The sequence below is a fragment of the Halichoeres trimaculatus genome, unplaced genomic scaffold (assembly GCF_033239565.1).
Source record: "Halichoeres trimaculatus isolate MK-OKI-2021-1 unplaced genomic scaffold, fHalTri1.1 fHalTri1_scaffold_9, whole genome shotgun sequence".
In the NCBI taxonomy this organism is placed as follows: Eukaryota; Metazoa; Chordata; class Actinopteri; order Labriformes; family Labridae; genus Halichoeres; species Halichoeres trimaculatus.
This window is the reverse complement of record NW_027437188.1, coordinates 1,523,209-1,536,953: the sequence shown is the minus strand read 5'-3', so window position 1 is coordinate 1,536,953 and position 13,745 is coordinate 1,523,209. Positions and strand designations below refer to the sequence as shown.

Here is a 13,745-nt window from a genome sequence, read left to right as displayed (position 1 = left end):
CTCTGATGCCCCTCTTCAGGTTGGCTCTGGCTGCACTGTATGAGGGCTGTCACCAGCCCTGAAGGCAGTGTTTCTGTCTTTAAGCAGCTGCTGGACCCTGTGTGTCATCTAGGGCTTTCTGTTAGGGCACACCCGGATAGTCTTTTCCACTGTAATGTTGTTTTTGATGTAGCACAGACAACGTCACAGTGGACACCTCCAGGTCTGGGTGTTCAAGAATGTCCTAGTTCGCCCCCTTAAAGCAGTCCTGTAGCTGCTCAGAGGCATCATTGGGCCAGGTTGTGATCCTCCTTCTGGTGCTAGGGGCAGTTTTCCGAAGGGGGGTGCATGCAGGGATCATGAGCAGGGACATGTGGTCCGACTGGCCCACGTGTGCTAGCTGTTTAGCCTTGTAGCCCAGCTTGATGTTGGAGTACACCTTGTCCAGTGTCTTTGCTCCTCTGGTGGCACACTTGATGTGCTCATGAAACTTGGCAAGCACTGTTTTAATGTCCACATGATTGAAGTTCCCTGCTATGATGTGTGCTGCTTCGGGGTGTCTACTCTGCTGCTTGCTAATGCTGCTGTGGAGTAGTACGTTAGCTGCGCTAGCATTGGCCGATGCCAATGCTGGGTGGGATGTAAACAACAGTCACAAACACTGCTGTTAACTCCCGGGGAAGGTTGAAGGTCCTGCATTTAACAGTCACGTATACCAGGCCCCCGGAGCAGTGACTGTCCACAGTCATCGCGTCAGTACACCAGTTGTTGTTTATGTGCAAACTAGAGCTGCACGATTTGGGGAAAAGGTGCGATTTGCGATTAGGTGGACAATATTGCGATTGCGATTGTGCTTGCTATTTAATAAAAAAAGTTGTGTCATGATGAGTCTACAGACTTGCTTGGTTATCATGGAGAAAAATCTGAATTGCAAGTGCTGACATTGCGATTGCGATTGCGATAACCTCTTTTGCGATTACGTAATTGCATGTGCTGACATTGCGATTGCGATTGTGATTGCGATTGTGATTGCGATTGCAATAATTGTGCAGCCCTAGTGCAAACACACACACCCTCCCCTAGTACTACACTACTTTCTGGAATCCTTCGCTCTATCCTGTCGATGGGCTCTGTAGCTGAGTCCGGTATGGATGAGTTTAGCCAAGATTCCGTCATCAGAATAATGGAGCTGTCCTTAACGATGTTGTTAACTACAACCTGGAGCCTCAGTTCATCCATTTTGTTGGCAAGGGATTGTGCATTCGAGAGAAAAATGCTTGGAAGCGGTGGTTTGTGTGGTTGCTTCTGTAGCTGCGTAAGCACTCTGTGGATGGCTTAGTACTCGACTGTGCGCCAGGATCTGAACGGACGCCGGTAACCTGGTTTTCACATGCATGTTTTGGGCCACCTTTTTTCTTCCTTGAGGATTTGTCTTCCGTTTCTTGTGGATCAACGTCGTTTTGTGTTACGGACTTAAGAGGACCGGAAAAACAGGATTAAAGGACCGTGTAAAATAGTGTGAAGAAGGACAGCTTGTAATTTTTCGTTAGTTGGGAACTTTTTCATGATTTTGGTTTTATAAACATTGAGATTATTGTTTTATTTTGGTTGTGATTTATTTTGGAACGGGAAATACGCACAGGTTGCGAAGGGGTTTAATTTATTGATTAAAAGATTAACATTGAGTCCAGTTCCTGGGTTTTTCTTTAGGATTATAGAACACACACACACACACACCACATAATTTTTGTATATTTCAAAACTGTTTAAGTTTGATGTCGTGGATATATCAATATCATCTCCTTTGTAAACTGCTTCCTGCCTGTCAATCCGCTCGTGACTGATTAGATGGTGATCATAGACTGTAAAAAGTTGGTGATTTTAGATTATGTTCATGCTTTAAACTGAAGTTGAACAACAGCAAGCAGCTGCCGCCGTGAAGAAGTCCACTGTGCAGCTCCTTTAAATGACAAGCGCGATTGTCAGTCACGTGAGGAGTGGCCACGGCGGCTAAAATATTTAGCCGCTTTGGCCGCTGTCTGCTTCCTCGGGCATGCTTGCCACTTTTGCCTCTTTTGCCTCTTTTGGTGTGAACGCACAGTTATATCTGGTTATAAAACAGCCTGATGGTCTGTTTGTAATGCACTGGTTGGGAGAGCAGTTAGCTGCAGCCATTGTGAATGCTGCCATGGTAACGCCGTGGCACATAAACACAAAAAGTACCAGAAATTGGCACTGTTGAGTACCGATACCGATTGCCAGGTACCGAGCATTGGTATGGTATCGTGTCAAATGTGAAAGGTACCCATCCCTAGATGAAAATGTGTTAAAGAGCAGCTAAGGCTAATACTGGACAGGAAAACATTTTACTACAGCATGTCTGTGATACAGAAACTGAAGCTGAGAGGCTGATACCAAGCTCAACAAGTCCAGGTCGGTCTGTATCTATATATGTTTCTGCTCCAGAGATTATTCCTGTTCCTGATAAAAAAAAATAACCTGAGCCAACCTCCTGTGCCATATTTAATCCTCTCTCTCCATATACCCACCTCCAGTAATCCCCTCTCTCCATCCCTGTTGTAAAGATTAGGTTTGCAGGGAGCACACGAGTTTGAGTGTTATTTATTTGGAGTGACCAGCTGTTGTTGTTGCTGCTAATATTTCCTATAAGTGTGTGTGTGTGTGTGTGTGTGTGTGTGTGTGTGTGTGTGTGTGTGTGTGTGTGTGTGTGTATGTGTGCGCGTGCGTGCGTGCGCGTGTGTGTGCGCGTGTGTGAGGGAGCAGAGATTAGGTTGAATAATGTTCCTATTTGTTGACATCTGACAAGTAGAGGTGTTTTATTCAATCTTATCAAAGTTGTGATTAAGATTAAGGATTGTCCCTCCTGTTGGATTGGGCTGTAAATCTTCTCTATAGGGAGAAAATCCTAAAGCTTTCTTTTACAGCTGCTGAGGCTCTACTTATAGCCTGTGTGTGTGTGTGTGTGTGGATGTGTTTGAACATACATGATGTTTTTAAAGTCAGATCACATGATTTGTTTACAGGTCTGACTGTCAAACTGTAATCCTATTTTTCACTTCCAGCTTTTATTCTCAGTGAGTTCCTTCAGCAGCCTCTTGGGTCCTTAATGGTTCAGTCTATCTGTCAAAATGTGTCTGTTTTATTTCCTTCTCGTTATTTGGCACTAATAAAGCTCAGAGTGGACTGATCAAACATACTGAGCTGCACAGGTTCAGAGCACTCTAACTGTGTTGCCTGTTTTTGGCAGGAACAGGCCTGAAGGGAAGATTCTTGAGACAGTGGGAGTGTTTGAGGCTGTGAAGCAACACGGAAAATATGAAACAGGACAGGTGAGATACACACACACACTTAAACATTAACATATACTGGAGACTAAGGGGCTGTTAACACAACAACGGCTTTAGGGTGAAACACAAAAGTTTTGTTGTATTTCAGCTCCGCATTTCAGCCAACCTAAATCGCAAACTTTTGAAAACGGCCTCCAGAGTGGGATTCTTCTGAAACGCTGCTGACACCATTGCCGTGTCAACAGTAAGCCAGCGTTTTCCATATGATCCGCTCAACTCTACTTCATTGGAGATCTCCCAAAAGCGGCTCCTGGATAAGACAGTTATAGCGCTTACTACAGGCTTGGCATGCTTATTACAGCGTTTTTCAGTTCCTCTGCGTTTCCGTGTAAAACTGATTTTTTTCACTGCGTTTCAGCATTTTCAGATGAAACGTTGTCGTGTAAATGGGGTCTAAATGTTTGATTGGGTGTTGATTTTTAAATGCACCCTTGAAATTGTGTAAGAGCAAAAGTTAAGTGAACTCTAGTCTGTGTTTTATTGTTGCGGTCTGTTTTTAATCTGTCATAAATCAGCCTCTAACTCTAGTTCAGCATTAGCTTTGAATTGCCACATATTTTCTGTCTGTCTCACTAAACACATCTTGTCATCTAACACTGGTCGTGGTTCCCTCCTCAGCTGTTTCTCCACAGTGTGTTCGGCTACAGAGGCATTGTCTTGTTCCCCTGGCACGCCCGACTCTATGACAGAGACATCACCCCTCCCATGTCTGACAGGTAAACGTCCACATCTCTCTGCAGGAAGTCCGACTCTTCACGGTGTGTCGATACAATCATTGAACTCTTTCTGCTTTCAGCAAACCAGAGCCTCCTGGAGCTCATGGTTCCAAAGAGGTGAAGGGAAAGACTCATACCTACTACCAGGTCCTGATCGACACCAGAGACTGCCCCCACATAGTGAGTTTTTCTCCACGTCCACCTCTGGACCAAAAACTGTTAACTTATCTTGCTTTAATGCTTAATGCCTTAAGAAAGATTTCAGACAGATGAGTACAGTCAGAGGATTTTTTTGTAAAAACTAGAGAGCAATGGATCATTTTAAGATCAGTGCCTGAACACTAATGGAGTGTCTGAACGGCAGAGTTTATTGTCATTTAACTTTTATTCTGCTGGTTTTATGTCGACTAATAATATAATAATATAATAATATAATAATAATAATAATAATTTAATAATAATATAATAATAATAATTTCAGCAAGATTAAAAAAGCCTCTGAAACTAACCCTTCAAATATCACTGCTCTCATCAACAAACCAGAAAAAAACTCACAGAGGGGGCTTTTATTTTGAAACAGGTGTCAATAATTCTGGATCAACCTCACAAATTAACACCTGCTCAAGCTCTTACCTGAGCCCCTGACTTCTCTGATCTCTCTTACTTTTCTGTTTGGACCTCAGTCCATAGCCACAATTTCGAGAGGTGTAGACCAATCAGAATCAAGTATTTAAACAGCTGTGTCTTAATGGCAGGATAAAGAATAACCTGTTTGTGTTCAACAGTCTCAGAGGTCTCAGACAGAAGCAGTGACGTTTCTGGCCAACCATGATGACAGCAGAGCTCTGTACGCCATTCCAGGTACACCCGCCACGTGCACACTTCACTGACAGATCTAATGTTTGACTGTTCTGAGTGAAGGTTCATTGGAAAGATAGATAATAACCCCGTTCTGCTGAGGGTAAACTGATTAGGGCTGCTCCATTTAATGTTGAACCACTGCCACCCTGATGTGCCATGTTTAGGGGCGTCAGTGTGGAGTAAACCATCTAAAGAGTCATTCAGAGGAGCTCTGTCTTTATATAAGAGCATGAAAACAGTTTCACCTTCCTGGGATCTAGCCCACAACAGACACAGTCAGCTGTCTGTTACAGGCTCCTCCTGCTGTTTGTGTGAAATGTCAGGTAGAGTGATTTTCCTTCTTCATTTGTGTGTCTGTGCTTTTTCTTCAGGTCTGGATTACGTGAGCCATGAAGACATCCTGCCCTATAACTCTACAGAGCAGGCCCCCATCCAGCACGAGCTGTTTGAACGCTTCCTCATGTACAACCCTGCCAAATGTAATCACTGACCCACCACTTTCACAGCTTTAGCCTCAATTTCATTCTGCTTTATGCCTCAGCTAGCCTTTTTTCAGTGAATGTAGCTACAATATAACAGGGTTTAAATATGTGTCCTCTGTAGCTCCTCCCTTCACAGCTAGAGACACCCTGAAGGCATGGCAGGAGAAGAACCACCCCTGGCTGGAGCTCTCAGATGTCCACAGGGAGACCACGGAGAACATCCGCGTCACTGTCATCCCTTTCTACATGGGCATGAGGGTAAAGAGCAGGCCGACTCTGACATAAATAAACAGAGGAGTGGTTGATTTTAAAGTCTGACTGAAGTCCTTTCTTGTTCTCAGGAGGCTCAGAACTCTCATGTTTACTGGGTGAGCGGAAATCCTTCTCTTTTCTGTGACAAGCAGCATCAGTGCCAGTGAGTGCTCTCTATTAAAACACATCTGTGTGCTGGTTCTGTTCTGCAGTGGAGATACTGTATCCGTCTGGAGAACATGGGCAACGAGGTGGTGCAGCTCAGAGAGCGACACTGGAGGATCTTCAGCCTGTCGGGGACCCTTGAGACGGTCAGGGGACGAGGGGTCGTAGGCCGGGTGGGTACAAAGCAGCAGGGACTTTATCTTCACAACGACTGTTTGTTGTATTGTATTGATGCCTGTTTTATCACCACGGCAACAAAACCTGACAAATAGTGAGGCCTCAGTTTCATAACGGCCTGAGAGCTCCTCACAGGAGCGTTTAAACCTGCCTCAACCTCAAATACTGACTTCAGAGTTACCAGCATTACATCAACAGATGAATCTCAGCAATAACTATGAAATATTTTAACATTTAAACACATTTAGTGTTTGCAGTGATTGTAGTGTTCATCTTTGTCATGTCAAACATGTGTTTGTGTTCCCTGACAGGAGCCAGTGCTGTCTAAAGAGCAGCCTGCCTTTCAGTACAGCAGCCACGTCAGTCTACAAGCCCCCAGCGGACACATGTGGTAGGTACAGCTTCCTTTTTCTGTAAAACAAGCACTTTGATTTTATTGCTTCATGACATATTATGGGATGAATTCTGCTTTTCACAGTGCTCCCCTTGTTCACATGTTTTTGGAGGTATTTCATGTTGTACTGATGTTATCCTTATTTTTAAGGGGGTTCGTGTTTCTGCATCTATTGTTTACATTCTGGGGGCTTTTTCATCTGAAACCATGTCATTGTTATTTTTTTAGGGGTTTGTTTCATGGTTTATATATTTTTAAAGGGACATTAACGTAGTGACCCCATTTTTATCTGTGCGTCCCTGGGGGGATATTTCATATAAATAAAGTTAGCGTAAGTTCATGCAGGACATGGACGTCATAGCGTCCCAGCGGTGATCAGCTGACAGGCTGATGTTCAATCACTAACCCCTCTCAACCAATCACAGCGTGTGCCTAACCATAAGGCGGTGTATTTAAATCACATCTTCACTCCTGCGACCTTTTTACTACCCAGCTGCTACAGCTGTCTAAATAATTCCTCCTCCACCCCAGCCTCCTCCTATTAAGACTCTGTATGTATCCTATTGATCTGTATCTATCATTTTAATCTGTATGTACGTATGGAGGGTTTGCTATGCACTCCCTGGAAAGCTTGCAAATTCTAACTGTATTCATTAGGCAATAAATGGATCAACCTATGACGAGAGCGATCCAGACTGAAATTTCTTTTTCATCGGTTGTGTTTTATTTTAGACAGACATGTTATTTTGGACTCACCTAATTTTGTGTTTACCGTATTTTCCGCTCTACAAGGCGCTTCGGAATATAGGGCGCACCTTCAATGAATGGCCTATTTGAAAACTGTTTTCATCCATAGGGCGCACCGCATTATAAGGCGCATAGAATAAGCTATAGTAGTGGCTAGGGTTGCGTTATGCATCCACTAGATGGAGCTGTGCTAAAGGGAATGTCAACAAAACAGTCAATAAGTCAGTCAAATTCAGGCTACATCTACACAGAGCTGCACATTTTCCTATCCAACTATTTTCTGTGCCGTTTTCAAAAAAAGCGCGCTGTAAAGACGAAGCCGTTTCTGCCGTCCACAAAAGCCGTTTCTAGAGATCAGTTCAAATGCCAGGCCTTTGGGGGCGCTATATTGCTCTAACAATAAACAAGAGAAGAAGCTCGGGCCAGCCTGTGAGCTAATGTTAGCACTTAGCAGAATTCCTCTTTACAGGTTCTACTGCTTACCGCTGTTACTCCGACGACGCCCCCTGACTACAGTAGCCATGATTAATCAATATCGCTCCATATATAAGGCACATTGGATTATAAGGGGCACTGTCGGCTTTTGAGAAAGCTAAAGGCTTTTAGGTGCGCCTTATAGTGCAGGTAGTACGTAATCAATATCGATCCATATATAAGGCGCATCAGATTATAAGGCGCACTGTCGACTTTTGAGAAAACTGAAGGCTTTTAGGTGCACCTTGTGGTGCGGAAAATACGGTATTAGGACATCTGTTTGTAGTGTTTGAGTCTTTGTGGTTTATGAGGTAATTGTATTTTGTCTCTTTGTGGCAGCAGTCAGGACAAGTGGCCTGTTCAGAGACCTGCTCAGGGTCTTTGAACAGGGTCTCTTTAGACTGACTGACATATTTACAGAAATGTTTGTTATATGCACTGTTCCTGTGAATGAACAAAATGAATAAAACTAACCATGGATTATTTCATATTCGCTGAACAGCTCATATTAGACCCACCTGTTTGTTTGGTTGTTGTTTTTTTACCTTTGGCATTAAGACGTGTTTCAGTCTTTGTTGTCTTCAGGAACATCTCATTTTTGACTTCCTGGGTTTTTTCCTTTCAGGGGGACGTTTCGTATTGAAAGGACCGACGGCTCCCACTTTGATGTGCGCATTCCCCCTTTCTCCCTGGAGAGCAACAAAGATGACAAAGCGCCCCCTGCTGGCTACACATTCTAACTGCCAGTAGGCGCTTCCCACCTGCATTGACTAGGACACCCTTTCAGTCCTGGTCCCATCTGGATCTTCTAGAGTCATCCTCCCTTTGTAACATTGCCTCAGTGTCAGTCAGGGTCTGCAGAGGGAGTCCAGATTGTCTCCCATTAGGCCCAGCTTCTCCAGAGTGCAGACATCAGCAGTAGCTCATTGATTACATCACGCAGGGTAGAAACGATGGTCAGTTTGTGCATCTTCATGTCATTTTGAGTTTAAAGACACACGCAGTCAGGCGGAGGAACAGCGGAAGGGGTTCGCAATGCCAAACCAAGCTGGACATGTTTAGTTTTCCAGTTGGTGTAATGTAGAGCTCTTCCTGAGGCCTCAGCTGGACACAGCTATGTTATGTCATAAATTCCTCCTCTTGTGCTGCTCTCCTCTCTGAAAACATGACTTTAATCCTGGACTGTTTCTGTTTTAAACACTACACTTCAACAGAGTCAGACCTCTGTGGGTCACCTGTGATCAGATGAAATATTGGGCTGGCTACAGAGAGAAAGAGCTTATTTTTACAGGTTTACAACACTGGAGCACAGTGAAGAAGACAGCAGTCATATTTATTCCGGTCTCACCCCTAGGAGCTTTGGAAACACTGGTAGTTCAGCAGTGTTTGGAGTGAAGTATTGAGAACACACTGGCCCCGATACAATGTGAGGTAATGGCTCTGCTCTGTTTTTTTAAGTAAATCCCAAAGTGAGTGATCTGTGATTATTTTCACATCCTGTAATGTCCATCAACAAAATCCATTACAGTAATTTTAAGAATCCTCGCTGACCCTCAATGAGTTTGAAGCTCCAATGAGGAACTTTGTTGTGTCAGCTTTGCCCCCCCCCTCCGTGGATAAACTGGTGTCTCATGACACTCTGCTGTATGTGCAGGTCAAGATGAATCTTTGGCAGGTAAAAATAGTTGGAAGATGCTGTTCTGGCAGCAGTTACCCTACAGATATAACGATGAAGAAATGGACTTAAAAAAAATCTAATGTCTTTTCTCTGGAGGTCTTTGTTTGCTTTCATGGCCCATACAAAAGGCACGAGTGTTAACATTAGTCAGTTTTTTTACCAACTGAAAACAACTCATAGGAGCTTTAACTAGATTTGCTTTAAATGAAATGTTTAATCAAACCCCTCCTAAAAACAGCCACTTGCACCTTGACCCTCACTCCTTTAAAATTATGACATCCACATGCAAGAGTTAATGCCTCTACTCATTTGTCCAGTCCGAAGCTTTAAAGAATATTAAATTAGTGCTTTGTTTAGATTATTTTTTAAGGGATCTTGAAGCGTTTGGACATGTTTGGCAATTTTTCTATATCAGTGCATCCAGAAATATCCCAGTTCTATTCACTGTGCTTTAATGTTGTGAAAGGTTGAAATAAAAAGCAGGAATAAAGCCTGGGGGAGCTGAATATTTTTACAAGTGTTAGCTTTAACAGCCAGAAAGTAAGGCCTGAGTCCTTCTGGAACAACAAGCGCAACACACCACAAAGTCATTAAACTGAGCAGTTGGCAGCCAGTGTTTGGCTTTTATGAGACAAGTGTGTTTGTGCAACGTCTACCTTCTTCTCTGCATCGTCTCCATGTGCACACAAACAGGCCCCGTGTCTTCTGTTAAGGCTAACTGCTTGACCTTTTAGTTTCTGTGTGGAGAGACCTAAAGTTTCACCGATGATGTGAGGAAGAGAAACTAACTTCTTTGTTTTGATAAGTGACCTGAAGATGGTTGAAATACAATTGTAAATAGAGATGTAATTAAAGGCAAAACTAATAAATATTCCCTTTGAAAAATACACAGGAACATTTTTTCTGCTTGTTTTTTGTATGTAGCTGTTAGATATCCTCATTATCCCCTTTTACAGGATAACACAAGCAAAAAGATCATCTCTTCACTAGTATCCAGTGTTTCATGAACACTAACAGGTGACGGCGACAACCTGAATCATCGCTCCAGGGCTGGCTCCTGTCAGAAGGTGGGTTATGTTTGGAGTCAGATGAGCATTTTGTACTGTAAAGTCTGTTTTGGATCTAGGATGAGCAGGAGAGTGTGAGGATATGATACTCTGACCGCAAAGTCAGAGTCTCCAAACTGTCTCTGGACTTCAGGGGTCAGTTCCTACTGAAAGTGGTCCATGGAGGAAAAATTGGTGAACCAGAGACCAGGTTGTGAGTTGCCAGGCCTGGTGGATCCAACAGGAAAAACTCTTGTTGATAGGGTGGAAGCCACAGCACAGGTTTCCATTTGCTGGGTCAGTCTCAGCATGGTGCATCCTCCTCTCCTGCTGTAACTGTGTATGATTATCCTTACGGTGTAAGTAATTCATCAGAATATTTTTCTTCTTCTCTTGAGGTCTTATCTCAACAAAATATGTTTTAATATAAACCAAGTTCATTAAAGACGATGAACCATATCCAATAACTGATAACCATGAAGGAAAGGGGGGTGGGGATTTATGAAGCTTCTATTGATGTAAAAATCTAATTGCAACTTTAAAATATTAACTTGCCTTTTTTTAATGGTCCCTTCAGTAAATGCCTTAGGTCTTTATCCATCTCATTAGGTTTTAATACCTTAACCTCTTTGTTGGTTCTTTCTCTAATTTCAAACGACCTCTGAAAAACAGTATTTGTATGTGAATGTGCAACACCCGCATTGTTTTTAAGATCCCATGACAAATGTTGGGTTTAAATTAAATAATAGGTTAGACAATTTAAATGATTAATTTTTAATTTCTTTTGTAGCTGAAAAATATATTTACCACATTTAATTTTAACTCTAAACACAAAGTCATAAACAGAACTATAGATTTTTTATTTATTCATTTATTTTTTAACGTGAACACATGAACATTTCAACCACCAGAGGTCAGTGCAGTCTGAGCCCTCTGGCTCTGTGTGGATCAGGTCCAAAGCTTCACTGTGTTTTTGTTCATATTCACACGATGTAAAAACAGCAGTGTACACCCAGTGCTCTGGTAAGACGATGTGGTTTAAAAGTATTTATCTTTTTTTTTTTTTTTTTTTTTAGCTAATTTATGTTTGTGTTGAGACTGAATATGCCACATTATTATTTTTCATTCATGAAAAGAGATTTTTTTTAAACCTCTGCACTTACCCAAACATGAAAAGCCCATCTTTATCACATGCAAAGTGGCACGTCAGGGCTTTTGTTTGAATTATTTTCATAACCCCTTTCACTCCCTGAAGATCAGAAATGGAGCATCTCGTATTTTCAGGATTAAGAAAAGAGAAAGGTCTGAAGTACTGAAATGTTGAACTTTTGTTTTCCATTTGGTTATTCATAAGCTCTATACATTCGTAGAGCCTCTTAATCATGTTTTCTCCTCTTCAGTGTGGCATGGCAGCTATTAGCATGTATAGCATGTAGCTCAGCTAGGAGCTTGCCTTTGTTCCTGCATTTCTATTGTTTTGTTTTGTTTTTTCCAAAATCTGTTTTTGTTTTTCTGACTGGAGGAAATACAAAAAGCTCTGATAAGCTGAAATCATTTTACATCAGCCTGTTTTTATTTATTGATTTTATTTTATCTTCTTTTATTTTTGTAATGATTTGAGATAGTGATGATTTCTGCTGATGATGATCAGAATACAAGTGAACTTGTGGGCTTAAACATGGATTGGGCTTGAAATGAAGGGAAGAGTAGGAAAACAAGCCTTAATTTTGAAAATGTCCAGGGGGGTATTCCACGAAGCTGGCTAAATAAGGCTGGGCTATCGCCGGTAAGCGTGGCTTGAATAAGCGGCCACTTTAATCTTAGCTGCAAGTCGTTCCACTAACGAGGCTCAGCTGATTTTCAGAGACGCTTATTCAAGCCAGGCTGATCCAAGCTGCGGCTAAGCGCGCGTCCGCGGTAGATAAAAAGCCCCGACGTGTCGATTGTCGAAATGACCAAATCATGTCAAAACCGAGAGCGGAGACGTTTCCCTCAGCGGAGAAAACACTCCTCGTGGAGTCGTATGATGACTACAAAGTGAAAATCACATAAAAGGGTGACACGGTGGCAATTAACAAAGCCAGAGACGCTGCTTGTTCAAGAATATCATGCTTATGTGTCAAATCAACACTGACTGTTTCTGCTGAGTTTGATTACCCTTTTTCTTCTCACTCTGAAGCTCCTCACACTGCTGTGGCCCAGAGGAGATTGGTCTTGATTAAATTAAAGCTGTTCATATATATAGGCCTATATACTTCATGGGGTGATGTTTCATCAAACACTGACTAAAACAGCAGAAAAAGACATGTAGATGAGATGTCTTTTTTTTTTTTTTATTAGAGATGATTCAGCTGTCAGATGAGATGTGTCAGTGATACAGTGCCCTATATTTAAATAAGGAGGAAGACACAAAGTTATGTCACCATGTGGAATCACCTTTACATTATCATCATGATCAGAACGGACCGCCGGTAAAGGAAGGTATTTCTATGGAAAATTGTGGCTGTTGTCACCTTTTATATCATAAGACAATTTGTGCCTTTATTCTGTTATATGTTGACTGTACTTTGAGGGTGACAGAAGAAAGAAAATCAGTTATTTCAAATAGTTACCACAAGTGGGATCGAACCCACGCCGCAAATAAAACATGGATCACCGTGTGTCTGTGCCCTACTCTCTAACCTCTCAGCCACCAACTTTCCTACCAAATGGACAGACAGTCTAGTATCTCACATGTCTTGACTCACGGTTATTCCAGTCTAGTATAACTGGGGCGGTTCACCTGTCAAAGGATCACGCAGGTGTCCTAAAGCGAGCTCAGGGAGGATGGAAACCTCCCGTGGAGCTGAAGGACAAAAGCTCACTTGATCTTGATTTTCAGTTTGAATACGGACCGTGAAAGCGGAGCCTCACGATCCTTCTGACTTTTTGGTTTTTAGCAGGTGTCAGAAAAGTTACCAAAAGGTCTCAGTTTATGTTTCTGAACAAGAACATCATCTATTACAGATATAGATTAATTTAATGTGACACCTGCAGTTCACAAGGCGTCTTTTAGAAGCCGGTCGGACCTTCTCTGAGACGCAGCTAAGGTAAGCCTGACGTTTAGCCTGCCCGAGACCAGGCTAGTCGCACTGGCTAATTTACCATGGTTACCAAGCCACACTAGCCCTAAGCCTCGTTAAAGTTAGCGCGGCTAACCCAAATAAGCCAGGCTTTGAGCTAAGCCAGCTTCGTGGAATACCCCCCAGGAAGTGTGGGAACTCCGGGCTGACCCTGCTCAGCTGAGGTGCTAGCGAAGCCCAGGTTGATCTGATGGCATACCTTAGCTGCTTTGTGTTACTGGGTCAAACGTCTCTCATCTTCCTCTTTATTAGCTAATACCTTGCTGTCTTCCCTTATGGTGTCT

General features: G+C 42.6%; 1 protein-coding gene across 2 annotated transcripts in view; it reads left to right on the top strand.

The window, feature by feature from the left end:
* poldip2 (polymerase (DNA-directed), delta interacting protein 2) overlaps window positions 1–10,188 on the top strand; it is a 36,756-nt gene extending 26,568 nt beyond the window's left edge. The window contains exons 2-11 of one of the 2 annotated variants that reach the window (XM_074680292.1): window positions 3,254–3,329; window positions 3,966–4,063; window positions 4,144–4,243; window positions 4,849–4,924; window positions 5,296–5,403; window positions 5,528–5,664; window positions 5,748–5,774; window positions 5,871–5,996; window positions 6,312–6,391; window positions 8,241–10,188. In XM_074680292.1, coding sequence (XP_074536393.1) covers window positions 3,254–3,329; window positions 3,966–4,063; window positions 4,144–4,243; window positions 4,849–4,924; window positions 5,296–5,403; window positions 5,528–5,664; window positions 5,748–5,774; window positions 5,871–5,996; window positions 6,312–6,391; window positions 8,241–8,355 — 943 coding nt within the window. In that variant the 3' untranslated portion in view covers window positions 8,356–10,188. Of the gene's footprint in view, window positions 1–3,247; window positions 3,330–3,965; window positions 4,064–4,143; window positions 4,244–4,848; window positions 4,925–5,295; window positions 5,404–5,527; window positions 5,665–5,747; window positions 5,775–5,870; window positions 5,997–6,311; window positions 6,392–8,240 lie in introns of both variants that reach the window. The other variant, XM_074680291.1, reaches the window with a different exon arrangement.
* The last annotated feature ends 3,557 nt before the right edge of the window (window positions 10,189–13,745 follow it).